Genomic DNA, 27,914 nt, shown 5'->3' with positions numbered 1-27,914 from the left:
GCGGCCAATGGGACGTGGCTTTGTTGGCGGCGGCGCTGCCCGAGCGAGGAGGTTGCGAGGAGCCCGGCGGCGCTGCGGCCTCTGCGGCGTGAGGGGCGCGGGCAGGTGAGGGTGGGCGGCCCCGGGCTCGGGACCCTGCGCCCCGGGTACCGGGTGGGGACAGCGGATGGGCCGAACCGGGCGCTGCCACCGCAGCGCGGGATTGAGGATTCTCTCTGGGCCCGCTCAGGGGCGGAGCACGGCGGCGGCCGCAACCGCGCGGCGCGGAGGGGTTTGCGCCCGGCCTGCCGCGGTTCCATTTTAAGGCCGGTTCGAGAAGTTGGGGCCCACGGAACGGTTGTGGCGTTGCTCCGTGCCTGGCGGCGGGTAACGCAGGGGTTCCGGCCGCATGTATGGCCGCGCTGCCTGGCAGCACGCCCGCCCTGTCCCCGCCCTCCCGGGGGAGCGGGGGAGGAGGAGGGCGGGAGGGCTGCCTGTGGTGAGCGCTGCCCCCGGCGCTCTCACGCCGCCGTGCTGGGGTTGAGTGAAGGCCTTCGCTGCTTGGCCGAGGTGCGCTGCGTTCGCCTGACCTCAGCCACGGTGTTGTGTTCCCGCAGCGCGGCGGGCGGTTCGGGGGGCTCGGTTTTGCATTTCCTTGTCTCCCAGTTGAGGGTCTGTTTGAAATTCTCTCTGCTTCTGCGATTGTTTACTACACACAATACCGGTGTCCGTAGGATTTTCCAGACTCCCTTCCTGTAGCATCTGTTCACGACGCTTTTAAATGTAAAGGTAGAGAAGCGAATGTGGGAATTATGATGAAACCTGAATCACTAGGCAGATTTTTATGAGATCATCTGTAAACAAAATAGCGTTCCTTTAAGAAAACTTCGGAGGTGAGCCTAAGTATTGATGATGTCCTGGACTTGTGGAACAGGTTAATGAGTTTCTTCCTCAAAATATTTTTTCACTATGCCTTCTTACTGTCCATGCAGAAAGTATCAAACTGTTTCGTTTGTGGCTTCCCACGGGGTTGCATCTTAGTGGCTCTGAAACGGACGCTGTAACTTTCCCTTCTGGTTTGTTGTAGTTACAAAAAACACTTAACAGCTGTGAGCAGGAGTCTTCCTGTTGAGTTCAGGAGCCCTTCACTTTCCTGTTTGGCATTCTGGTTGTGTTCAGAAGGTTTGTGCAAGGCAGGAAAGATTTATTTCGTGTACATTTCTGTTTATGAGTGCATCTTGCCAGTCTATAGATTTTTCCCTGGAATTTGTGTGCTTTAGGATATTATCCTTGTAGTGAGTTCTTCCTGTTCTGATGTGCATTGACTTTACAGTTTCCTGCAGTTTTAAGTGATAATATGTGACATTTGTGCCCAAGTTGCAGCAGTAGCCTGCCTTGTGAGGGGCTTTATCTGATCTCCCTTCCCAAAGCTTCATCTGTATGAGTCATTTGAAAACAGGGAACTGTCCAGAAGAAATGAGGCACTAATTTGGCCTCTTAATGGTGGCGGCAGCAATAACAAGGATGCCTTCTGCTGTTATTTCCTTGGGTCCTGGTTGCTTTTCCATGTCTTCATTGCCTGTAAAGCTGCTTGGAAAGTAGTGAAGACAATGGATGTGCAGGCTCAGTGTGTTGGTGCTGTTCTTTTTCAACTGGTGTGCTTTACTTTGTCTCTAAAATTACCTTTCTCTCCCCTCCACTGCCCTTACCAGTTTGTCCCAAGCAGTTTTGTTGGTGACTGTGGCAGTGAAGTCAGTGCAATGCAGCTGGAATGAAACTGGAAAACACAAGCTTTCTTCTAAGAAAGTTGCATCTGATTATTTATTTATGTACTTCTTTTTACTTTCTAGTTGCCAAAGGCACAACTCTAGGGAGTGAAGTGAGACTCGGAGTATGTATTTGTGCCAGGCAATGGTGCCTTTTCTCTTCTTTTTTTGTGTTTGCTTTTTACTTGGTGAGTGGCTTTTGTCAGAACATGCCCAATTCATGTCTGATCCAGTGGAGATGAATTCAGCTGCTATTAAAACATTATTCCATGTTATCCAAACACACATGAGGATCTTGTCTTCCCTGGGCAGGCTTGAGAAGTAGTTCCCTGCAGGAAATATAGCACCAAGAGCTGAGCAGAAGAATTTTTATGTTGAGTAGAGTCTGTTCCATTAGCTCGGTTGCTGGGCCTAGGTTGGAAGCCACAGATCTTTGAGGGTAATTTTTAAGTGATGCGAGTCTGCATTTTTAGTTGGCTGCTATTGCTCCTCTAATAGTGACTGGGATCATGTAACTTGTTGGCTGAACTCTGATGCTAGGTCAGTTTGCAGTGTCTCACCTTTTTTAATTGTATATTTTTTTCCCCTGCCTTCTGTTGCTGTGGAAGGAAAGATTCATTTATGTTCCTTTATTTCTTCAGCTGTGAGATTGTAAAAATCTGATTTGCTCTAGCAGGTGGTTGCTGGCATTGCCACTTTCTCTTGTTATGTTTAATGCAGGAGGAAGTGTTTGGAAGTAAATCTGCCTGAGTACCTCCTCTGCCAGAAGCCCCTTTATTTAGTTCATGGGCTTAACCTGTAGGGTGGGCTTCTAGGCTTATATGGGAGAGGTAGACAACTTCCTGTGGAATAATCTGAAGTACACTGTTAGCACTGTTGAAAACTAACAAAGCTTTTCAGCTCTGTTTGGAATGGTTGTGAAAGTGTTGCTTTTGCAGCTGAGAGCAGGATTCAGCATTTTCCAGATGGAAGAGTGCATGCAATCTCTGGGCTGCCGCTGAAGTTGGCATTAGCACTTAGGTTCTTCTTTGGTAGCCCGCTGTTGGAAGCTGGGCCTCAGATCAGCCTGTTTGGCCTTCCCAGAGTTGGAGAGATCAGACCTGTCAGCTCTGATGAGTGATTGAAGCTACTTTTTGTTCTCAATTTGACTCACAGGCCGTCTGCTGTTGTGAAAGCTCGGTAGTGGAAAATACCACCTGTGCTTCCCTGTGGCAGGTGGTGATAACTGGAATTTGTGATCAGCTTTTTAAAATGGGGTAAAAAAACCATGGTGTCTGTTACTGAAATATATGTACAGGCTTGGCTATTTCACCCCAGCAAAGAAAGAACAGCAGAATAAGTTAGACAATCTGGCTCCCTCTGGTTTCTCAGGAGAGCGAATTTAGATATTGGGGGCTGGGGTAGCTGTGCTAAACTTGGTTCCAGTCATTGTTAATAACAAGATTTTAACGTCTCTCTTTCTTTTTCATTTTCTGACTCCTGATAAATAAGGAGCAAATCTTTATACAAGGGATTCTGTCTTCCTAGCTACTGTCAAAACCTCTTCTCTTGGTAAATAATTTTCTCTCTTCAGTGTTCTTTTTATCTAGCAACAGTTTTAGGCACATTGTAGAGCAGCTGAAGCTGCTACTCACAAAAATAACCCTGATTAGACAGACAAGTGAAATGTATTTTTCTGCTTGGGTGATAAAAGAAAAAAGTCATTTGGAAGTTATTGTAATAAATTTGAACTTTTTTTTTTTCTCAAGTATGCTATATAGGCAGAGATTAAAAATTCATTGTTTACTATGATGCTGTCAAGGAATTAGAAAATAATGCATTTATGTCTTCTTTGGCTCATTTTTCTTCTGATAGAATGCTGAGCGATTCTAGGAAACTATGACACTTACCTTCAGACTGAAGACTCATGACTGGGTAGAAATGCATTAGTACCTGGAGTATTTAACAGAAGAAATAAGTTCTAGGAGGGTTACATCACTTGACAGACTTCAAAAACTGAGCAAGTTTCAGTTTGAGTTGGCTATTGTGGTAGCTATTTAGTTTACTGTGAGGGATTATGCGTAGTGAATTTCTTAGAAAAAACAGCAATTGTTAATTTGTATTGAGGTTTTAAACAATGACCTGTTCTATTTTCATCTTTTGTTGAGGTAAACAAATTACTGTTCAACTATTTTTAAACACTGCTTTTCAACTTGCAGGTGGATACAGCCACACAGATGGCAGATAACAGGTATGTTGGACTGTTTTCCTGAAATTAAATCAAGGTGGGTAAAGCCATCCCATATATATCTGGTATATCTGGTGTTCTGCAGGAGAGGTTTGTTTGGTTTTTTTAAACTGTGAAGAGTGGATTACCAGACTTGGATAAGAATAAAATGGTAATATTTTTCTAAATGCTCTAAAGAACTGAGGAGCCTTAGTGTTTCTCTGATCTGTGTAATTTAAGCATGCAAAAGGCACCTTTTTTTTCCTAGTTCATGTAGTATCTTTTGAGCATACAGTATTTCTGTGGAACTGCTGCAAATCCATATGTGCTGCTGCTCTTCTGAGGCTTGCAGTGCTGGATAAGCTCGTCTGGCCATACCTGATAATACCCATTTGCATATGTGGTATCTCTTGTGGTTTTGTGTGCGAGTTAGGGTTAATTTCAGCAATATCCAGTGTGTGTTTTGTGACCTCTAAACTGGCAGGGAGCACAGGGAATACTGGCTGGCTGTTGACTCATGCTGGGCCCTCTCCTCCAGCACAGGAAGTGAGATGGAAAACGGCAGCAGGGAGATGGGAAGGCCAGGGATCTCCCTTCTGGAATAGGAGTGAATGTTTTTATCAAAACAGGTTGTTAGAGAAGTTGGAAACAGAGCTTTTATCTCTTGTTCATCTCCCTTTTGTATCTGCATCCTTTCTCATGTTTTTCTTCATCACTTACACTGAAAGTGTCTCATGTTTTCTTTTGTGAGTGAGAACATTTTCATGTGCAGAGTGAATGGCCACATGATTCAGAGACTGAATCCTACACATGAATAGCCAGCCATTCACTTAATGAGATGAATTTATCTGTCAAAGTTTTGTGTTTTGGGCTTGCTATGTTTTGTTTTGAGGTTGATTTATTTACTTTCTTTTGGCATTACATTGACTTGACTTTGCATGCTTTTCATCTTAGATCTAGTTTCATATCCAAACTTCGGAGTTTTCACAAGCTTGAAGACATAAATATGTCTTTTATTGGCATACTTGGCTATAAAACATGTATATAGAAAACCAAAAATTCAGAATAACTTGTTCTTAAATGCTGACATTTGTGTAATGTGATGCTATTTTAATATGTTACCCTTTGAATTCTTTTAGTAAAACAGAAGATACTGCTTCAGATTCTCTGGAGGCTGCTAAAAATGCAAGCAACAAAAAAGGTAAGAAATACATAGTAGTAGGTGATGTTACAGAAGCCAAAGAAGCCTTTATAGTCAAAACTGAAGATGTGTTCACAGTTGAAAGCAAAGCAGTAGGTTTTAGGCTGAGTGTTCACTTTCTGATGTTTTCCATGTTTATTTCAGCCAGAACCAGAGTGAAGGCTGTATTTTTGTATGTGTTGTGACTGTGATGCTTTACCATTTCCTGAAATCACCCACTAGACCCTTGCAGTAAGACTGGTGTATAACAATGTGCATTCCTACAATAGCATGATTATCAAAATGAGCAACTCTGTATGCTAGTACTTTACTGTTTTGCTTCTCAGAAAGTGCATCTTTAGAATGTGTTGGAAGTTTTTATTCTCCATTAGCAAGGTCTGCAGATAACTACTGAGTAGTGTTTTTCAAATTAATGCTTCTGTGTGCAGAAAAGCTGCAGTTCCGTTGTTTCTCCAAATACTCAGATCTGTAGTTATAGTGAAATATGTTTCATATATGTGGTCACTGAATGTTCTTTAGGTCTCCCTTATTACCTATTTATTTTTTTAAGAATCATTTGTGACTGGCAATTGGAAATCACATGAGAACTGGTAGACACCATTGAGTAATTTTTAAAGTCAAATTGAATTGAGAAAAAACAATAACAAAATCCCAAATAAATAAGAAAAACAAAGCAACACAAGCACAAGTATATGAAAGCTTCACCATTTTAGTGTGTGCTGTGCAATTTGTTGGGTTTTTAGTGTCTGGGGAAAAGAGCACTGAGAAAGAATGGAAAGATGTGAAAAGCAAAAGTCTTCACACAATGACACCATACATGGTTATTAGTAAGGGTTTTTAACACGTAACCAGAAGCATTTTAGGTCTGTAAAAGTAGTCTTCTGTGAAGTGTTGTGATGGTTGAGGGGTTTCACAGATTGTAAAATCATCTTTAGGTAAGAAATTAGTAGTTGTCAGGGTCACAGTGCCATACTGCTTATTATATAGTGCACAAGGTTGGAAGGGTTTTTTTCAGGAGTGATGCTAACTGGAAAACTGATGTCTTGGAAACATAATTCAGGGGTTCTCCTCCTGCAAATTTATTTGTGGCTTTTAAGGTACAGCTAGTAGAGAAGGAGGATAGAGAAACTTCCATTTCGTACTTTTTTACATAAAGGGAAAACAGGAAATTTGCCTCTGTTATCAATGTACTACTTCTTTGTGAAAGCAACTGGTAGATTTTTAAAGAGAAAAGCACTTTTTCTATCATGACCCAACTTCATATTTCTGAAATCTGGTCCTGAAGTAATTGTTTGTATTAGTACTAGAATACTATTTTCACACCTCAAGTAACAGTGGTGTTATTTGAGGTGTGAAAATAGTGAGTATTTTTACTGTGACTGCTGTAAGACACAGTATGACAAAAGCGCTATAAATCTGTGCAAATTTGTTTAAAAGGGGTTTTCTGTCTTCATAGAAAAGTTGACAGACCAAGTGATGCAAAATCCACAGGTCCTGGCAGCTCTTCAGGAACGTCTTGACAACACATCACTCACTCCTTCAAGTTACATTGAAAAGTAAGTACTGGGCATGATAAAATTCTTGAAAGACTGAAAGCATAATAGAATATTATTATTGTGCAATTAAGCTAGGAAATTAGAATCAGTGATTCACTAAGAAAAATGGTTGTGATTCATAGGACTTAATTCTGGAAGGAAGAGTGAAGTTTTACTTTATGCAAACTTGCAAACAAAATTTTGTCCCATTCATTATTTACCATGGCCATTTGTTGTTTTGGATAGAAATAACTCCCCTCCCTTCCTTTGTTTCCTTCTGTGACCCTTATTCTGACAGGGTATGTGCTACATTGGCTGATGATTTCTGTAAGGTTGCTGTCCTGGATGTGTTGCAAAGTTCAGGACCTGTATATCCCTAGTTTGAAGTTTAGTTTTTACTGACTGTAGATTTAAATGCTGCCTTTAGTAAATACTTATCCTTTTGTTTCTTGACTGAGAATAGCTGGTTGTAGACCTCTTTTTAGAGAACACACAAGTTCTGTGAAGAGATCTTTGTATGTGACTGTATCTAAATGTTTATTAATTAAATGTACAGATGGGCAATGTGTGCTTTATGAGTATGACCCATGAATCAAAGCTTTCTCCTGTAGAATGCACAGTTCTTGTTTTTCATAGATGGATCAACACAAATCTAGTCCCAAAGTTTAGGTATAAACAGAGGTATTAATTTCAGATCTCTGAACTGCACGGGGAGGGTAGTGGCCCCAGGGAATGGAACAGAAGATAGCACCTTTGAGAACAACTTGGGTAGGAGAGGATTCTTTCAACTTTTTGAAATAGGTTTTGGGGAAACATGTATGTTTGACATATGCCATGTATTTAAAAATTGCACGTAGTTATAAGCAACCTATTTCTCAGTAATATGTGAAATAATGCTGAGGCAACTAACTTTTAACCTTAAATTTGGGTTTTTTAGTTTCCCAAAAGCAGTGATAAGAAGAATTGATGCCTTGAAAAAGCTTCAGGTGAAATGTGCCCATATAGAAGCCAAATTCTATGAAGAGGTACATGACTTGGAGAGAAAATATGCAGCGCTCTATCAACCCCTTTTTGATAAGGTGGGAAAATTATGTATAAATTTTTATTTCTTTATTTCTGTCAGTTCTGGTTGCATTTTGCATCTTCAATTACATTTTTGGTTTTTTTGACACAGAGAAGAGAGTTTATTAATGGGGAAGCCGAACCCACAGATGCAGAGTCAGAATGGCACAGTGAAAATGAAGATGAAGAAAAACTGACTGTGAGTGTGAGCTGGGTCATCTACTATGGATATGTCAGATTATCAGAGATAAATTATTGTTCTTGCCATTGAAAGAACTTTTGTGTCAGTGATGTGTTCTTGTGATTAATACACTGTTATGCCCAGTGAAAACTTCTACACCATTAATTTAGCCTGTTTTCAAATTTGTGACTTGTGGGAATTGAGGAGTTGCCTTTGTTGGCACTGTTCGTAACCTGTTAACAGCACCTTCCTGCTAATGGGTTCCATTCCAGTGCTACATGAATCCCTAAGATAATAAAAGACTGGTTGGTTCTCTGCCTGTCTCCATTATTTTGGGGGACATCATTAGCTTTGATTTTCATAAATACCGGTGAGACACTTGTCTCACAGTCGTCAAGCAGAATCAAACTAACAAAATGTCTGCTTGGCTGGTGGATTCCTACTTGCCTATTGAGTAGAGGCTGTCTAGATTTGGGAGGTATAATATAGTCTGTGGGCTGCCTGTTACTTTTCCAGCATAATTTCTGGAAATGTGTGCTCAGGCTTTGTCTCAGAAAAGTGACCTACTTAGCAAACTCTGTTTGCCATTCTGTCAGGTTTTCTTTGCATTTCTTAGCCTGATTTCTACTAGGTTTTTTTTTGAATGCTGTTCCGTACTCAAAGTGAATTGTTCTCTTTGTTTTTACTGATCTCCTGAGATTTAGCATGACACCCTGCTCCATGTGCATGAGCAAAAAACGTTCCTTAGGCTCTGTGTAAATACAGCATAGACAGGCCATATTCCACACAATAAAATCAGAAACGTGTCTAGATGGGAAATAAATTGTAGCTTTGTGTTCTTGGTTTGTCATTACCCAAGCAACTGCCAAAAACATCTTAAATATCTGCTGCTATCTAGTGGTGCAAAGGAAAAGGTGCAGCTAATTAAGACTGAATTTCCAGGGTTGTTTAGGATTGAGAAGTGACTTCCTCATTCTTCTTTTTTATAACATTTGACATCAGTTATGTGGAGGGCATCCTGTTTCCTAAAATAGTAATAATTAGATGCAGCATAATAGTGAAAATTACCTGTAAAAACAACTTTGCAAGTATTCTGCAAAATGAGGGAGCTAAAGCAGCATTTCAGAGGGCAAACTTAAATTTTAAATTCTTAGATGAAACGCCTGTAGGTGGCTTATGGAGCTATAGAAATGAGATTAATAGAAAAATAGAAATGCATTTGTATTTCCTTCACTATATAGAAAGTGATTTAATTATTTCTGTTTGTCAAATCAGTGAAGCAGACACTTGGTCTATTCAGTCTTCGTATAGAGTTCCAAATGAGTTGAAAGTAGATGTGAATTGTGTTCAGTTGTGTAGATAAACTTTATCTCAACTTGATTTGCAGAGGAAAAAAAAAGTCCTTAAACACAGCTTCAGAGATGCCAGTTGTTTTGTACTTATGTCTGTTTATTAGATATACTTAAAAGTCAGAATTTAATTTCTCAGCTGTTTCTGTATTTCTTTCCCAGGAGGACCTGAAAAATGCATTGGTAATAGATGAAAAAGCAGAAGAGACAAATGTCAAAGGAATTCCAGACTTCTGGTTTACTATCTTTAGGAATGTAGATATGCTAAGTGAATTAGTACAAGTAAGTTTCTACTCTGAAATGAACAACTCCTGTTGTGTTAAATTAATTACTACTTTTCCCATTAATAGTCAATCCTTGTGGAATATGAGTCAATCCTTTGGTGTGAGACACCAGTCTTTTGAGTCTTTGGAATCCCTGAAGATGCTTGAAATGATGGACAAGCGTTTTAGTTTAATCCATAAAGGATTATTTTTGCAAGGTTATAAGAATACCCGTGGATTGGCTGAATTCATGTTAAATAGCTTAGGTAGTTGTGTCTGCGCTTGTATTAACTGCTTTTAATGCTGTTAAAGAAGAATTCCCTGGTATGTGTCTTCTGTGGGTCTCACTGGTAATAAATACCCTGAATGAAGTTACTGTACTTTCAGTAATAACATCCTAGCAGCTTTGTTTACTGGAGATGAGCCCTAAAATGATTGAGAATTTGCAACTATGATTAAAAAATTTAGATCCAGATCTTTCCTTTAGGTGAAACTGTTGAATTAATTACAAGGTTTGGTTCTTTCTTAAGGAGAGACTGTTTTTCTGAATATTGCCTGCTGAATTGGATTTTACTTTTTTTTCTGCTTAGGAATATGATGAACCTATCTTGAAACATCTGCAGGATATTAAAGTTAAGTTTTCTGAACCAGGACAGCCTATGGTGAGTTTTCTCTGCTTGTTTGTCATGAAGATTGTAGTAATGAAGTGAGCAGCATTTCAAAATATTCATTCAGCTCTCTTTGGCTGTAGTGTGTGTGGGAAGGTTTCTTTCTAAGCTATTATTTTCATACTTTGCCTATGAAAGATTTATCTTCGGCTTTCCTGACTCTTTGCTCTTTCATTCTTAGCCTGGGCAGCTCTGCCATTACTGTAGTTTCTAGCTTAAAATTCTGGATTTATTTTGTCTGGTCTTTGCTTTCTTTTTCTCTCAAATTCAAGTGTGAAAGCTTTTAGTAATACAATTACATGCCTTCTTTTGATTTGAAAATGACTTGTGGGAAAAATTCTGGATATCAAATATTTTATCAAAAGAGATATGACTTGATAATACTAATCAAAGACAAAGATTATAGATACTGTGCCTGTTGAAAATAATAGAAAATATATTAGTATTGTAAAAGTGTACCTCATGAGTATTTTTTAAAGTACTACTTCCTTTTTTTATTTTTGGAAATTTTTTCTTGTTTAACTTTGATGTACAAAAACAGATACTGTGTTTGTTGAAAAGAAGTTGTTCTACTGCTTATTCAATTTATGGAGACTGTTCTTATTCCTTGAACTCCCTTTGAAGAGCAGGTAGGGAGAAGAATGGAATTTGAGCCTACACATACTTTCTTTAAATTTTGTCATTCTGGCTTTTTTTCATATTGGGTATTTTTTGTTTTCCCTTATGGAGTAATGATCTTTTGATAATGACTGAAATAAATACAAGACAAGCAGCATTGAAGAGTCACATAAGAAAGATGGAAGGACTTTCTGAGAATACCTTTTAATGGTTAACAGCAAGTTGGTTTTGGGTTCTTTTGTGGTTTTTTATATTTCTTATTGTCTTTATCCCACTTGTACTGAAACACGCAAGCTGAAAATAGGCAAGAAAATAGTATGGCAGAGAAAAACCAAGAATTAAGTTTCTAAAATTGCTGGGGCTTAGGGAGTGGATATGAGTTTTATGGCATTTGGATGAGATGAGGATAAGGGTTTCTTGCCTACATCAATTTGGTGTTCTCATTCAGCTTTGTTTCATAATTTTAACACTAGATTTATCTGGTCTTGCACTGTTCGTAACCTTTTGACAGCATTTTTCTGTGAATAGGTTCCATTCCAGTGCTACATTAAATCCAATAATGGAAGGCTGACAAACTCCATGTCCCTTCTGTATTTGGAGACAAAGGATGTGCTCCTAACTGCTTGAATGAAGCCTGTTCTCAGCTGTGTGTGACTGTCTTATCTGCAATTCTTTGTTGAAAATTGGTGCAGCAGTGGTAGCTTTGTGTACTGTATGAACTTCACACAACCAGTGTGTCATAGATACACTAGTTCTGTGTATCTATCCTAGGGGATTAGGTTTTGCTGCTGAAGGAATACATGATAATTAGGAATTTTTTTATTTACTGTTGACCCAAAACAATTAATCATAGTTATTGCACTCCAAAAGTGGATTTACCTGGCTGCAGTTAGAGTGCTTCAAAGTCCTGTTTGTTATGGCCTGCACATAGAAACTTCTATCTGCATGCAGCATAAGTGGTCTGTTACTATTTGCTTTTACTTATTTATAACCATATGAATAAATAAGTATTATTTACATGTACATGTATTTTATAGTTATAGTTTTCATTTACATATTTATTTGGATATCAGGATTCTTAGCTAGCATATTCAGATCTGGATCTAGGTATAACTCAAGAAACTTTGAAAAGGTGGGTGGTTTTTTTTTTAACTTCAAGAGAATATATTTGATTATAAAAAAACCCCAGAGATGTCCAAATAAAGAGTGTTGGAAAGGTTATTACAACATTTCAAATATTATGTGGAACTTGAAGCTTCTTGTCTCCTAGTTAGCAGGTATATAATGAAATGCTGTGTGCAGATATTTTTGTCTTGCTAGCCCTTGGGATCCTGCGTGCTAAGTAGTGCCACTGGCTGGTTATTTATAGCCCCAGTGATGGTTTATGGGATTATTTGGGTATGAGTATTCGTCACTGGTAGTGGATAAGCTAAGTTTGTAACTCTTCCCCTGGGCATGTTTGCCAGAGATTAACCTTAGCTGAAGACAGCCTCCAAACAGTGCAGCTGTCTTGAGTTGCTTTAAAGGGAAGCAAAGCTGAACTGGGCAATGTGAAGTCAACACGGATATTGCAGTGTACTGCTGGGTGCCAGTGGCTTCCTGTCCTTAAACAGGGGGCGTGGGGGTTAGGAAGGCTGTTGTTGCCATTGGTCTCCATCACTCCTTGACCACTCTCTTAGCAGGTATGAGTCATGTGAGAACATTCATGGGTTCTTAGGAAGATTAGGGGCCTTTGGGAGATGAGTGAGGGATAAAAATGTGTGATGAACAGGCTGTTGTCCCGAGTTACTTACCTTGTCTGCACATGAATAGCCTTGAAAAAGAGGATGGCAAGGCAGACTTGGTGGTAACAGACAGTTTCCTGGCCTGAATCTGAAGAATTCCTGGGAAAGCATTTTCAGGACCAGCTTTTGGCAGTTATGTAGTCTGTTTTGTATGCAGATTAGGGCTAATTCATAAGGCATATTACTGTGCGAGTAAATAAAATATTTAGGTAGCTGTTACACATGCTGTGGCTAGGCAGTGGTGTTGGAAGCTTTGGCTTTCAGTCCTTCTGTTGTGCTGAACTGACCTGCAGACATTTTTCCCCTTCAAGCCACTAAATCTATATTGCCAAAAAACCTTTATCCTTTATTGTTTCCCCTGTTCCAAAACAGCTTGAGTTTTGGTGTGCTTTAAAAAGTTCATGGTTGATCTTGAGTGCATAGTGAGCATATATAGCATTGCGCAAGCAGTTTAGAAACCTTTACAGATCTGAAAATTGATGCATCATGGATGCTGTGGTTTTCTGTAACTGAAACCTTTTGTTCTCCAAATAAGAAACTGAATCTCTGCAAACAATTTTTGGGTGCCAGAGGAGGTTCAAACATAACCAGAAACACCTGCTTCAAGCTGTAAGCTGTTGAGATATGTTGGTTGTAGAATTCAGTTTATGTAGTCGGTGTTCTTTTGCAGGATTTTCTATTATCAAGTGGAAAAAACCCCCTCTGCTTCCTGGGGGAGTGTGCTATTTAAATAGACTCCTGCAATCTAAATTATGCTTTAATTGGAAATAAAGTGTGATTCTCTTAAGATCATAATACTGATCAGACTTGGGAGAGCAATAGAACCACATGGTGGTGTTCTAATATTAAAATTAGTTCAGAATAGCAGCTTCATCCCTAGTGCAAGGATGATGAGAGGCTTCCATAGGAAATGAAATTAAGACCTTTCTGAAAATACTTATTTCTAAGGTTGCTTTTAAGACAGCAGTTCTGTATATGAAGGTGAATGAAGTGTACTAATTACCTGTTTTGTAATTTGAATCTAAACCAACGTTATTGTAGCTTCTTGTACATTTGAAATTCATTGACATTCATAATTTCTTGCTTCTGCTGTGGTTTGAAATGTTTGCCATCAAATTATAATTTTTTTTTCTTTTGTATTTTCAGAGTTTGATTAATGCTACTTATGCTGATACACTATTTCATAGATGAAATTTAGTGATAACATAAAATTTCTTCTAGTCTTTCTCATTAGAGTTCCACTTTGGGCCCAATGACTACTTTTCTAATTCAGTCCTGACAAAAACATACAAGATGAAGTCGGAGCCAGACAAGACAGATCCCTTTTCATTTGAAGGACCTGAAATAGTTGATTGTGAAGGGTAAGGAAAACTGAAATTCAAAAAAGCTTCTGAAGTAAAAATGCATATTTTTTTTGCTTACCATGGTAATGATTAGTAAAGATAGAATTGTTGCTGACTACAAAACTGTGAATGTTTGTAGGGATGATGGTATTAGTCTCAGCATGCAGAAGTAACAGATGTATAGATGGAGATACATTTTAACATTGTGTTCATTTTAAATTGAACACCTTTTGAATTTAATAGTTGTCTAATGGAGGTGACAAACCTTTTATTTCCAGATAACTGGCTAAATTTTTAGTCATTACTTTTCACAGACTACCCCCCTCCTCAGTCTGATAAGTAGCCTTGGACTCTCTTGGATTCTTGTCATCTCCTCAGCAATTTTTATTCCAGCAGGAATTGGTTTATTATTATCAGGCAGGAATAAGTCATGTGTATCAGGTGTTCTTTCAGCCTGTTTTGAGGCTAGAACGTAAAGACCATGCAGTTTGATCCTGGCAGCTGTGGCTAGTGCAGCAATTTTTAAAAATCCTATTGTTTTTGCAAATCATGTTCAGAAAACAGCTGTAAGATGGTGAGTTCTCATGTCTGTTCTGGAAGTCTGTTGGAGCTGAACACCACATTAGAATTTTTTTGGGGTAAAAGAATCGTTCTGTCTAACCTAACCCTTTCTCTTCACATCCATGATCTCTGCTCTATAACCAAATTCCAGTGCCATGCCAGAGCAGAGCTGACACAAATGAAAAATGGTTTCTGTACCCTATTTTTCTTTGCATCTAAGTATTCTTTTCTGTTGGTGTTTATTTGGTTTTTAGGGTTTTTTCCTACCCCTCCAAGGAGATGTTTTTGTGGTTTGATTTTTGGAGTTTTCTAACTGATGGTTAAAAAATGCCAAATATTTGGTTTTTTTGAAGGCATGCTGGCAACCTGAAACTTCTTGACTTTCAGTGCTACATGTTGGCTTTTGAATCCAGCATTCACCTGCAGTGAGGCAAAATGTCTTCTTGGATATCTAGTGGAAGTTGTGCCTAAGTAATAAACTACTCCTTCTTGAAGAAAACTTCAGTTCATTACAACAAATTATTTTCTATTTAAGTATTACAAAGGAATGCTTTCCTGGATTGCTGCTTTGTTGAAACTTCTATTTCAGTTGATGTTTCCTGAGGAAGGTGTTAGGTATGGTACAAGTAGAACAGGAAAACGTGTCTGTGCTTGTTATACAAGTTAAGTATAAAACTGGTGACTTTGGCCATCTGTCTGTAGGACAAGGTATTTTTGGGGTATTTAGGGGTTACTGTGACACTTTTATTTCCATTACAGGAGAATTAGCTGTGTTTGCCCCTGTGCAGCTTTTGGATAAATTTATTTGAATGGAGAGAGACTTTTCATTGAGTGTCAGTTTGTACAGCAGCAGAATGGAACTGAAAATTAGGCTCTTTTCAGCTTGGTGTGCTTGGCTGCCAAGTCAATCTGAGCACTGCTCTTTGCAGAGCTCAAACACCCCTCTCCCTGACCACTCTCTGGACATGCATATTTAGGGTAAATGGACACCGCCTTGACCTGTAATTAAAGGATGGTAATGTATTGTTTTCTAACAGTCTGACTGGTGAGATGTTTTCAGGAATAGCTTAATCCTGTCCTTGGTTACAGAAGTCCAGTTGTTGGGCCAGAGGTATTGAATTATGCATGAAGTGGGGGCAGTCATTACTCTGCCAGGACAAACTTGTATAGTATTTTCATTTAGGGAAATACTTGACCTGTCCAATGTACACATCATCTCTAGGACTATGATTCACTTCATATCTCATCAAGCAGCTTTATCTAGAGAGTGATAAGTCATCTTGGCCTTGAGGTTGCTGCTCTGCTGCTCAGTTCCTTCTTTTCCCTGGTGCCTTGTGTTAAAATGCTGTTTCTCACCTGCTGTCTCTAGGTGTACCATCGACTGGAAGAAAGGAAAAAATGTTACAGTTAAAACAATCAAGAAGAAACAGAAACACAAGGGCCGAGGCACAGTTCGGACAATTACTAAACAAGTACCTAACGATTCATTTTTTAACTTCTTCAGCCCAATAAAGGGTAAGCTTGGAAATTAAGAATTTAGGATCCTTAAAATATGTTTGTATGTATATATATTTGTTTTTATGTGACTTAAACATTCAGACTATTTATACTGCTGCATTGTAAAGTGGTTACTAGAGGAAGATTGCAAACATCTTGCCCATCCAAATAGATGATTTTATTCTGATGTTATTCTGTAGAATTTGACCAATAGGTGTGCACTGTAAACAGGATTCATAGTATGGAAAGAGTCTCTTGCAGGCTCTTAAAGAAGTTAACATGTTTTGCCACAGGATGGCTCCATGCATCAATTTGTTTCTAAAATGCAAAAGAAAAGTGTTCCATTGTTGGTCAAGCTACAGCATGGTGGTTTCATTGAAACCTCTGTCAAATGACAGAACTTTCTGTAGTTTCTTCTGTGATTAATTAGTGATCCCTGATACTCCATACATAATTGTCTTATTTTCCTAGTCTAATGTTAGATGTGTACTCACATATTAAACAATTCAGATGGATTCCAAAACCATTATTTTTTTCTTGGTACATCTTTCACTGTCCTCATCTGCAAATATAGATGAGGGAAGAGTTTATTTTGTGGACTACAGGGGTCCGAAAGGTGGTGAGGGACTTTCTGCATGTAGTGACAGGACAAGGGAATGGCTTTATGCCAAAAGAGGGCAGCTTTCAGTTAGATATTGGGAAGAACTTCTTGACCATGAAAGTGGTGAGCTACTGGAACAGTTTGGGGCATCCATAACTTCTCTGGGCATTCTTGGAAGTGTTCAAGGCCAGATTGGATGGGGTTTTCAACAGCCTGTTCTTGTGAAAGGTGTCCTTGCCCACAGCAGAGTTGGAACTTAGTGTTCTTTAAGGTCCCTTCCAGCCCAAACTCTTCTGTGATTCCATAGGTGTGCTGAATAAAATGGTTCTCAGAATCAAGAAGCCCAGGCATTGTGGGCTGTTATGAACTACCTGTCCCTCCTAATCACTGCAGATTCCCATATATGTAGGTTAAGAAACGTGGGATGTGTATTTCCAAGGTTGGGGGTGGTTTGGTACAGAAGTGTCCTTTAATTTTTGTTGCTGCTTTGAGGAAAGGATGGAGATTTGTCTCCTGTTGGTGTTATGTTGTTCTTTTAAATACTCAAAGGGTACGCTTTGGAATTAACTGTGTAAGATAAGACACTGACACCTGCTGGCTGTGGATACTTGCACTTTCAGCTTGAGAACTGAGCCAAATGATCACTTTCGCACTTTCATAGTAGTGCAGAGAAGGGAAATACATTTTGATTCGTGTTGGGGTTTTTTCATTGATTTGGTGGTTTTTGTTGTTGGTTAGTTGCTTGGGTTTTTCTTTAAACAAGCAAAACACCCACCCTGTTCCATGCTGGTTACAGTATCTCTGTAACCAAGCTTCTTAACAGTGCTTTGCAGATTCATGTCAAAATGTTCATCTATTTAGTTCCAGTTGTTTTGGGGGAGAGGAGATGATTTGTAGTGCTCCAGCCAAATTACAGTAATTACAGCATTAATAAAGAAATCAAATATGTTTATCCACATGGGTCCTCTGAACCCATCCTTGTAGAAAGAGTATTTCCTTATGCAAAAATCTTTGACATCCAAATGGCAGCTATGATGCTTTAACTAACTAAGTGAAATTCTTGTATGATATCTGTAGATTTAACTTAATACTGATCTGAATTGTCATAGTTTTAGTAGTTACCTTGTGAATCCTTCATAACTTGTGTTTTCTATGAGGTCTTTATACTGTGTTTTGTCATCTTGAATACTGAGATGGATGAGACCATACAAGCATTTCTGAAGTTTGTTGTCTTTTCTTTTTGCAGTGTCTGGTGATGGAGAATCATTGGTAAGTTTTTTTGGAATTTTTGAAATTTTTTGCAATTGCTCTTTGCCACATCCTTTTTGCCAAGTCACTGTACAGTGACTATAGGGTTCTTTCATCAAGTATTTTGTTTTGTTATTGTTATATTTGCTTTTGACAAAGTTGGGTTTCACCTTAATAAAGTTAAAGATATTGTCAACTTCTCCAGGTAATCTATTGACAGTTCACTGTTACACAGCTTGCTGATCCAAGACATCTCCAGTGGTCACTGTTGGGAAGGTCATTATCTTCCCTCTCCACTCAGCAACACTGCATGGCTGGTACCTGACTTCTTTAAAAATCAGTCTGGAGCATTCTGAAGAGTTCTGCAATGTCAGATGCCAGAGCCAGCCAAGTCTGTATGAGCTTTTTAATAAATGGTGCCTCAGCAGGACACTAACCTGTGTGTATAAAGTAGGAAGCTTGTACAGAAAATCTCAATTCTGCAAATCTAGATTTAGATTTTATTGTTACAAAATTAAGCATACTGAAAGTAACTGTGACCTGAAGGTTGGTGATGACAGTGTGATGTTTTCCCAAACCTATGTTACTTTGAAATATTTTCATCTGCTTCTGTGTAGCACATCACATTTGGAATAGAAAACTCAAAGTGACTTGTCTTACAGGATGAAGACTCAGAATTCACTTTAGCAGCAGATTTTGAAATTGGACACTTCTTCCGTGAAAGGATAGTCCCCCGTGCTGTGCTGTATTTCACTGGGGAAGCTATAGAGGATGATGATAACGTATGTATGCAGTTAGCATTTTATTTATTAGTCAGCACACAGAAACATTCTCCTTTTCTGATTAGATTAGGGTGAAGTATTAATTACATGAGAATAACCAAAAAAGCCCTAAAGAGACTCCTGCTACTGAGGGATTAAAAAGGGTCATTCATCTTGCTATAAGTTGTTAATCTGCTTCTGGAAGGGGCTTAGTTTCAGTTATAGTGTTTGAATATGCTATATCTATTACTGCAGAAGTTTTTATGCAAATACTAGCATAGCTAATTAAACCTTGGGTTTGTTTTTCAGTTTGAAGATGATGAAGAAGGTGAAGAGGAGGTGAGATGCACACTGTATTTTTTATGGATTACTATTACCCATTCCATTCTAGTGCCAGGAATAATTCTATATGGAGCAGAAAACAGTTGTTCATAAATGTTCTTGTGCATGGTACTTCTTTCCAAAAGAGTTCAGCATTCATGGCTTGCAAAACTGCCTGGTTTTTCCTTCTCATAAAAATACTTTCTCCAAGAGCATATAACTATTTTTTATCTAGTATTCTGAAAGCTGTTTTCTAACATGAGTCAAAAAATTAAAGACAAGCTTTTTTTTTTTTGTAGAGTGCTACATGATAAATATCTGTTCCTTAGGCGGTAGTGCAATTCAACTGTCAGCTTTTGCTTGTCATAAGCTTGAAGACTGGGTCTTACCAAATGCAAAGTAAAAAAGGGGAAGTCTGCAGCTGCTCAGCATAAATAATTTAGGCTGGCTCTGGTCTATTTGCAATAGTGTTGTATGAATACACACTATGGAAGGCTTTGCACAAAACCATTAAATGTTACTATTACCACACTTAAATGAACTAATATCCTTTACATTTTTTGCTTTACTGCTTTTACTGTGTTCTTGTTAATTTGTCAAAGGAACTGATCACTGACAGTTGTCAGCTTCAGCATAGCAAGAGTACATCAGAGGTTATCAAGCTGCTGATCTGATGTGAGCTGGCAGCCTTCACCACGCAATCTCTTTTTTTCTCTGTGCTTAGGCTGTTGAGTGACTAAACATTTTCATATTTTTATTTTTTTAAGCTGGGCATTTATAGAAGTGTTTAATTAGTGTATTTTTAGTCAGTTTCCAGTGCCAGAGTTATCACTTGTATGTAGTTATCTATAAAAATGAGTGCAAAAACCCTGCACAGGAATGCATAACCTGTCCACAGTAAGCTAAATAAACAGACTCTTTGGAGGGAGACTGAAACAAAGAACAAAATCAGGCATATATACCTATTACCAGAACTAATTTTCCAAATAATTTATTAGGTAGAAGTTTAAAAATCGTTGTGGGACTGCAGCAGCAGCATACATAGGAAGGTTGCCTTAAACCATACTGAGACCTTTATATCATGTTTTAAAGATTTCGCATTTAAAACTTGGAAGATACTGAATTCCTCTAAATCGGCCCAATGCTGACATCTGAAACACTCTGGAGTACAGTGATCATTTAATTTGCTACTTTACTTTTTGTCCATTACAAAAAGTTGCACTTTTAACCTGTTTTAATTTCTGTTAGTTTATCTCTATTTTGTCATAGGAGTTGGAGGGGGAAGAGGAGGGAGAAGAGGAGGAAGATGCAGAGAGTGATCCCAAGGTAAGGGCTTTTATGTGTTTAGTCATAACACTGGTTATAGCCATGAGCAGTGCAGCTAAGGGCATGATAGTTTGTGAAAAGATCAATCAGAAAAACACCCTAGCTTCTGACTGCAATGCTTTCATTATCTTCAGCACTCAAATTGCTCTTAAAAGAGAAGTTAATGTTTCCATCAGTTGAGAAAATGCAGGTTTTGACTTCTAACATGCACTAAGATAATTTTCAAGCTGTGTGCCTTTGCTTCTTAATGATATCTCTGTGTAATGCTGATACAGTTTTCCTTTATAAAGGTCATATTCAGATGTTCTTTGGCTGGACTTCAAGCTAGAATTAGTCTGACAAATCTCAACTAGCTTGTTTGTTTATTTTCTTTTCCTTAGAATTGTTCTTTATTGTTGTCCTGATGGCTGCAGGTTAGACTCTACATGTCTGTACTTGGTTAGAAATCAAAAAAAGTCAGTCCTCAACTTTGAATTTTAAAGTTTATGATACCTGGCTTAAAATTCAGCCTTGAGGGTTAGTGTTCCTTCTGACAACTATTTTTTGGTTCTTCAGTCATGGTAAATGCTTCTATTTAGTGAAACTGGGACAATGATGACAAACTTGTGTTCATGTAGTTATTAAAACATCAATTTTCAGTTTTTTATAAAGACAGATGAAAAAGTGAAAGGCATGCAAAACTGCTTGATCTTTGGATAAAAGTCTTTACAGCAGCTTGACATGTCACTCTTCTGGTGTAGTTTTATACATCATCGTATCATTAGTAAATGGTTTTTGTCACTATCAAGAGTCAAGTTTGTTTTTCTTTAATGAGAAATTCTGTATACTAAAGAAAGATCAATCAAACCAGGGTAGATTGGCAAAAATCAGTATTCTGACTCTGCTCTAGCATTCAGATGCCGTGGTGTTCCTGTAATGGGAAAAAGTTGTACAACTGAGAAACAGTGTTGGTTCTGAATCAACATATGTGTGAAGTATCCTTCTAGAGGATTTGGTAGGGAAAATAAAGCTGAAGTTATCTTGGAAGGTTTTGCTTGTTGCCTCCTGTATTATTTTGTACATTTCACTTTTCATCCATGCTGACAGTTCCTTTCATTTTTTTCCCATTTAGGTGTAATATAAGTCTGTTATTCATTCATACATTTCTAGGTAAGGTGGAATTCCATTCATACCTAACTTCCAAGAGTCCCATTTGTAGTCATGCAATGTGGTTTGTTTTCTAGGGTTTTCTGTTTTGTTTTTGTTTTTTTTTTTTCCTTGTATGGGGAAAAGAAATGGGGGAATGGTGACTTCAGAGTTTAGGTTTTATTAATAAAAAAGTAGAAAGAAATGGGTGTAGAGATGAGTGCCTTTAAATCATATAATTATAGTAGATTTTTCAGAATGACTCTCTGCTTTCTGGCACACTTTCTGCTTTGCCTTTGTAGCAACCAAAGTGTATTTCACATACACATGATAAAAGATACTGCGACTTGTCAGACTTTACTTTCCCTTCTTTCTGGTTTGATGTTGCATCTCTATACTGTTTCTAATGCACTTGCAAATTATTTCCTAAATACCTTCTCTGCTCTTCCTAAACTCTTCTAAGTCATCAGCTTACTTAGTATACCTTTTCCAGCATCTTATTTATGCTGCCTGACAAAGGCAGGCAGTCACTGTTAGAAGCCTTTTCTTGATCTCTCCTGATTCTGCACAGGTATTGTTCTTCTGCTCATCTGTCTCTTTATTTAAAAGAAGAAAGAAAAAGTTCCTTCTGTTGTATACTGTCATCTTTCATCCCATTCCTCACAGAGAACAATGCCTGCAACAGCCTCCATACTTCTTTCCTCCCCCTGTATTTTAGGCTCATGTCCTTTTGTTTTAATTATTTAGAAGAAGCTGTAATCCTTTCAGCTCATTCCATCTGCACAGATAATGCCCTTCCTTGCCTTTGTTAAACTCAAAATGGAGCTGTGCTTCTGTGTTGGTTTTTGGTGCCTCAGCCTTGTGCACTGGGGGTTCACCTGCAGTAGTAGAACATCTGTTTGTCACAGTGGCTTGTCTGTTACCCTGCTGCAGTCTGTAACACAGCTGTGTTCCCTCCCTACAGTTAAAAATGTCAGCCACTGACTTGTTTTTTCAAGTCAACTTGGAATTATTTTTTTTTTTGACACTGATACCCCAGTCCTGTCCTGTTTTCTATTCTTTCTTCTACTTTGTACCATTTTCTGGTCCTCTTTTTCTCTGTTCCTTGTCTTTCTTTGCCTTCTAGTTCCCACCTCCTGCTTTTCTTATCTAGAATAGTTTTCTTTTTCATGTACACACGAATAATTGGTCTGTTTTCCTTTCAAATCCAGTTTCTCCTTTTCACTCATTTCCATATTACCTTCTTTATTGCTGTAGTACATTTGCTGCATGTCAACACTTTCTGCTTTGTAAACTTTTCCTCCTTTCTTCCTGTGAGTTTTAAGTACATTTCAGTTGTTCAGATACAGCCAGATCATTATCACCTCTTACACAAAGCACTTGTGCCATATATAAGTTGTGGCTTTGGAAGACTCAGCAGTCAGGTGATTGAAAGTAGCTTCAGAAGATGCTACAAAACTGGATAACGTAGCTGGTTTTGTCTAGTGTATTTTTGTATGTGCTTGCATGTCCCATTCTTTAGCTGCCTTTATTTCACCTTGCTGAGGCTGTGCTTGAATTGAGAAATAGCTGACAGGGAATGCAGAGTGCTGGTTTGAATCATGAGCCAAAGAGCTGCTCTGTGTGTGTGTGAGACTGCATGGGCTTCAAGATTCTTTGTGTTTGGAGTTCCAGTGGCAGGACCTGTCAGCAGCAAAATTCATTTCTAGAATCGGTTGTGGAAGGAGGAAGTTTGGGTTAGGGTTGCTTACTTAACTCCTGCTAGCTCTGGGTTTACATTCAGATATCCTTGCTTTTTCTCATTCAGTAACAGAATAGGAAATAAAGATAAGATTCAGTTTTAGATCCCATAATTGGGCTATTCCACTGAAGATGTTTCAGAAAGACTTCCTAACTTCTCCACTGGGAAGGACATCAAATTTAGTACCTGCTGCCTGCCTTGATACTGCTGTTGGCAGCAGAGTTCTTGGGGAGTCAGATGAGATCTTGATGATCCATCTGTTCCTGCATGGCTGCCTTAGCAGATGGGAAGCCTCCCAAAAAGTGAATTGGAAAAGTAAGGAGATAAAGACTTGATTGCTGTTTGAATCACCTAGGAATGTGTCTTGCCTAGTGTATTTAAACACTGAAGGCTAACAGAAATTCAGTGTTTCCTTCAGGACCTTTCTGAAAAAACAAAAGTGCTAAAATAAATGGAAATTTGAGCTTATGTCTCCATCCTCTAGGGTGGATGGGCAGACATGGGGTTTGTGTAGGAACGTCAGGAAAGCAGTATTAACTCAGACATACTTTCTTCTCTGTTTTAGCTCTATATTCTTGTAAATTTTAGGTGCAATTTTTAATTCTGAAGAAGTGATGCTGTAATGAGCAACAATAAACAAAAAGCTGTATATTGCTCTTTGTTAACAAAAGAGAAAACATAAGTGTGAGTCTCACTCAGCTTGGTTGTATCCATTGGAACAGAATCTCAAACAGAAATGAAAGACCCAGAGTAGTTTAAACTCCTTGCATACAATAAGTGAATATGAAATACTTTAAAGATGAAAAAAATATAAATCCTACCAATTTTAATATGAATTTAAATCTGCTTATAGTTACTGCACATAATCTATTTACAACCAGAAGAATTCTTGTCTCTGTAGTAGCCCTGGTAGTGATCTTGAGTGCATGTGTTTACTGCTAAATTTATTTTTAAGATGCAATTCCTCCTTATCTTTGCCAGTTCAAGTCTCCCTGGTGTTTATTGCCTGGCCAATGCACTTCACTATCTTTCTAAGATATCATGGGAAGTTAATTTAGGGAAATAGAGCATGGAGGGAAACCTTGCCAGGATGGGGTGATAAATGGTACAGGGGCTAAGGCAGATCAGTGGAAGTGGTTGGCTGAGCCAGTGTCGCCAAGTCTGGGCTCTGCAGAAGAGCAGGCTCAGGCTTTAAAGCCCAGCCTGAGGGAGTGTGGATGTCAGCTCTCCATCACATTCACAACTTGGGGTCTGGACCCTGATCACACAGGAACCAGTAAAGGCCAGAGATGAATTTCAATGTGCATGTGCCTGCTGGAGCAACTGTAACTGGAAGGGAATTGTGGTCTCTTTGTGCTGGTGTCCTCTGGGATTAGGCTGTGACATGCTTTGCATGAGGCTGAGAGTAGCTGAAGGCAGCGTGGAGCTCACACACTGGCTTCCTCAGCAAGGGCAGTTCTGTGTATTAAAGTGGTGGGAGAACGTGGATTATGTCGGAGTCTGGATCTGAAATACTGCCTTGATACTTAGGGCCTGCTTAAACATTTTGTATTTATGGCCAACACGGATACAGCCTTGAGTGTAATACAAAAATAGCAGTATTTGTCTCAAAATCCTCCAACAACTGACTCAGATCCGGTAACCCCTTTAAAAAGAACTTTGTGATCTCTGTGACTCAGTTTTTACAGGATAAACAGTTACATGCAGTAAATATGATTTAAGTGTTTACAGAAATAAGGAAAAGATAATGAAGTTTATTAGAAAATAAAACAAGTGTTTTGGTTGATCGTTAAAATTTGGCGGAAATGATTGCAGTGGTCAAGTTAAGTGTGTCTTGATCTAAATATAACAAGTGACTAGGAAGGAAGGAGGGAGATGGAAAGATTGTTTTAAAGTACATTTTAAATAGCAGGTTTGTTATTTTATCATGGCTCTTATCCAGAATGCAAAGAGGAGAGGAAGTGAGGCTGCCTGCACACTGTTCTGGCCATGTTCAAATACCAAGAAGTTAAAAGAAGAATACAAACCTTTAGAATACTTTGGATAAAAACGCTGCTGGTTTTTGCCCGCCCCTCAATAAAAAGGAATGGCATGCAATGTACTGCCAGTGGCAGTTAAATTTTAATTTAAGAGCAAGAATGCTAATTTTGTGTTCTGTGTCAACATATCCCTTTTCCTGTATTTAGTCCCCAGTCAGTACAATTTAATTCACATCAGTGTTATTTGGAACTTCAGGTAGATGAGAGAGAACAAAGTTAAAGTTAACCAGATGTGCTGGGTGAGGAATACTGTAAGGAAGAAGTCTGAAAGGTGTCTGACACATCTGTGCATTTGGCTCTAGTCCTGAATTGCAGTGTGAATGATAGTGACCACTCTGACCGTAAAGGAGTTGTAGTGAGGAACAGAACAGCAGCCCGGATTTAGTACAGATTATCAAGGGCAAAACTTCATGATAAGGAAGTTTAAACTAGTTGCACTTATTCTTCCTTGCTAGAGGCAAAAGGCTTCAGTTGTCTTAGCTCCTGGTTACTTGATGTATACTGAACTTGGCATGGGTACATATTTTATAACACATAAACCTCTTCCTTAGGATAGTAACTAAGAAGCATTTTACTTTGCATCAGTGATGTTCAGGGTGTTGTGTTTTATACCTGTATTTTTCTTTACTAGACTGCAGCAGGTTTCTGTGCTGCTACTTGTGTAATAAAGTATATTAAGAATGGTAAGGGGAGAGGCAAAGTGGAAATTCACTGAATAAATTCTCCTGGTTTCTAAGAATGCTGTTTTACAATGGAAAAAAAGCAAGAAGTGCAATGTAAACCTGAAGTTCTTAGCTGTTTGAGTGCTTGTTCTCATTCCCAAGTACACTTCCTTTTGCCAAAGGGGAAGTTGTTTAACTACCTAATGAAGGTGTTTCTACTTTTACATATTCAGATTAACAGACGGACTTCTTGCCCAGTGTTAAATTGTTGAATTGTTACCTGCTGGTGATGCAGAACCTAGAAGAAATCAACACATTAATTACATTTTTATCACCTTAGCAGAAAGGGCAAGGCTCCTAAGGAAAAACTCAGACGTGCTGCAGAATAAGCAGCCTGCCTTCCTCTCTCCTCAGAGCAGGAGGAGGTGGCTGTTTATTGTTAAAATTGTTTAATAGACTGGAAGTCAAATAGAACCTCTGGTTGAGGGAGTAGGTGGTGGTTTGCTTTCTTATTTGTGTGAACCTGGCCCACAGGATGCAGTGTTAACAGCACAGAAATATATAAGAAATGATGGGGTACCAGCAGCTGGGGGCAAGGGGAAACGCAATAAATGTGGTGACTCTGTTGGACCTCTATGATGTAACTTGAGTTTTCATGTGGCATTTTTGTACATGCTAGTGATACCTAGCTAATTCAGAACTACACAACCAGTTTCTCTGTATTTGTTGAAATGTTTTCTTTTATGCCAATTTGATTTTTAACTGTTTATTTTCTCTTCTTCACTTTATGCAGAAAGAGTCCAGCCAACCTGCTGAATGCAAACAACAGTAATAAGGAAAAACCACTTGGAAGTGATATTTGAACAACTTGTAACAAATAGTTGGATACCTGGCCTGCAGTTCAGGATATTCTATCGCTGCAGCACAATCTTATTAACAATGCTTAAAATTAATTTGTTTTAAAATGCATGATTTTCACTAACTTTATTGCTTAACATGTACAGTGGCAACTTCAATGCATTTGGGAAATATGAGGTTTAAATAAAGCACACTCTACAGCCGTTGGTACACTGTAGCTAAGTATGTCAATAGGCCTTTAGAGCCTTCTGCCCTATGCATAGGGGAATAGTCCAGACTACCATGTGAGGATTATCCATTTTCTTGCTCAACATTGAAAATTGTGGAATAGCAATGTGCTGAGAAGCTAAAGTAAATGGATTACATGTATGGTAGCTGAAACAGATAGAGCAATATGACTTTTTTGCTAGTTCCCTCCCCACTTTTTTAATGTTTCTCGCAACCTACAAATTGAACTAGTGCTTGAGCAGCTTTAAATGTCATATTTATTATCTCAGTACAACCAGTTGAGTTGAAGTAATTTTACTTCATTGAAGAGGGTGTCATATTTGAGACTTAGTTGTTCATCTTACTATTTATTTATTCATTCATGTTTGTAAGTACTTTGACAGAATTAGTGCTTTTTAATAGTTTTTAATATACTTGAAAAATCTTCCTCTTTTGCATACAATATGGGTACTTGTAAAACAAGTAATTCAGAGTGGTCTCAATGTAGTAGTCTAGACAGAAGAAGCAAACTCACATCAAAATGACAACTCTTCTGGATGAAGATCAAAATTCAAAGGCCAAACTGTTGCTGTTGGTGGAAGTGGGTTGCAGCCAAAGAACCAGACAATTTCCAGTAGTTTTATTGCTTAGTGTCCAGCATGAAAGGACCTTTCACTATGAACACAGAAATTTATCAAAATTAATCAGTTCAATAAATCTGAAGTTTGGGTGTCTTACTTGCAACACTGAAATGATTCCATTCCACAATTTGTTTTCTTTAAAGTTCTGAAGTCTTCAAAACTACCTTTTGTTGTTGTGTGGCACTTAAGGTACACGTTTCTAGTTTCAGCATCCATTACCAACCTCTGGCAGCAGTTGAATAGCAGCTGTATCAACACTGTGACCAGGCATGTAGAGTGCTCCAGCCTTACCTTACACATTTGTAACTTAATACGGTGTTTTCAATTTGTACAGAATAGATAGAATATTCTATTAAAGTTGTGAAACATGA

The 27,914-nt window shown here is 38.5% G+C and overlaps 1 protein-coding gene and 2 non-coding genes across 6 annotated transcripts; all 3 read left to right on the top strand.

The window, feature by feature from the left end:
- On the top strand, positions 1-27,914 carry NAP1L4 (nucleosome assembly protein 1 like 4). Of its 4 annotated transcripts, XM_033062227.1 has the most exons (16): positions 1-105; positions 3,944-3,975; positions 5,091-5,151; positions 6,607-6,708; positions 7,625-7,766; positions 7,862-7,948; positions 9,442-9,561; positions 10,133-10,204; positions 13,834-13,973; positions 15,886-16,031; positions 17,861-17,883; positions 18,525-18,644; positions 18,933-18,962; positions 20,214-20,270; positions 21,382-21,419; positions 26,631-27,914. In XM_033062227.1, the coding sequence occupies exons 1-15, from the start codon at positions 8-10 to the stop codon at positions 21,385-21,387; spliced, it is 1,236 nt and encodes a 411-aa protein (XP_032918118.1). In that variant the 5' UTR covers positions 1-7; the 3' UTR covers positions 21,388-21,419; positions 26,631-27,914. The 4 variants fall into 4 exon arrangements, 3 of the variants coding, with proteins under 3 accessions (XP_032918118.1, XP_032918120.1, XP_032918119.1); XR_006163004.1 differs by lacking the exon at positions 21,382-21,419 and having other exon boundaries at positions 20,193-20,270; positions 26,631-26,663; XM_033062229.1 differs by lacking the exon at positions 21,382-21,419 and having other exon boundaries at positions 3-105; positions 5,091-5,152; positions 6,609-6,708.
- On the top strand, positions 8,148-8,275 carry LOC116998398. Its single transcript, XR_004418379.1, has one exon. It is a non-coding gene; the product is annotated as a small nucleolar RNA SNORA54 (small nucleolar RNA).
- On the top strand, positions 11,314-11,434 carry LOC116998397. Its single transcript, XR_004418378.1, has one exon. It is a non-coding gene; the product is annotated as a small nucleolar RNA SNORA54 (small nucleolar RNA).

The sequence above is a fragment of the Catharus ustulatus genome, chromosome 6 (genome assembly GCF_009819885.2).
Source record: "Catharus ustulatus isolate bCatUst1 chromosome 6, bCatUst1.pri.v2, whole genome shotgun sequence".
NCBI lineage: Eukaryota > Metazoa > Chordata > Aves > Passeriformes > Turdidae > Catharus > Catharus ustulatus.
This window is presented reverse-complemented; position numbering and strand designations above follow the sequence as displayed.

Excerpts from the sequence above, each read along its gene's own strand:
- NAP1L4 (XM_033062227.1), top strand. The coding sequence starts at position 8 with ATGGGACGTGGCTTTGTTGGCGGCGGCGCTGCCCGAGCGAGGAGGTTG. Across the intron at positions 9,562-10,132 it reads TGCTAAGTGAATTAGTACAA|GAATATGATGAACCTATCTT; the intron begins GTAAGTTTCTAC and ends TTTTCTGCTTAG. Across the intron at positions 17,884-18,524 it reads CTGGTGATGGAGAATCATTG|GATGAAGACTCAGAATTCAC; the intron begins GTAAGTTTTTTT and ends CTTGTCTTACAG.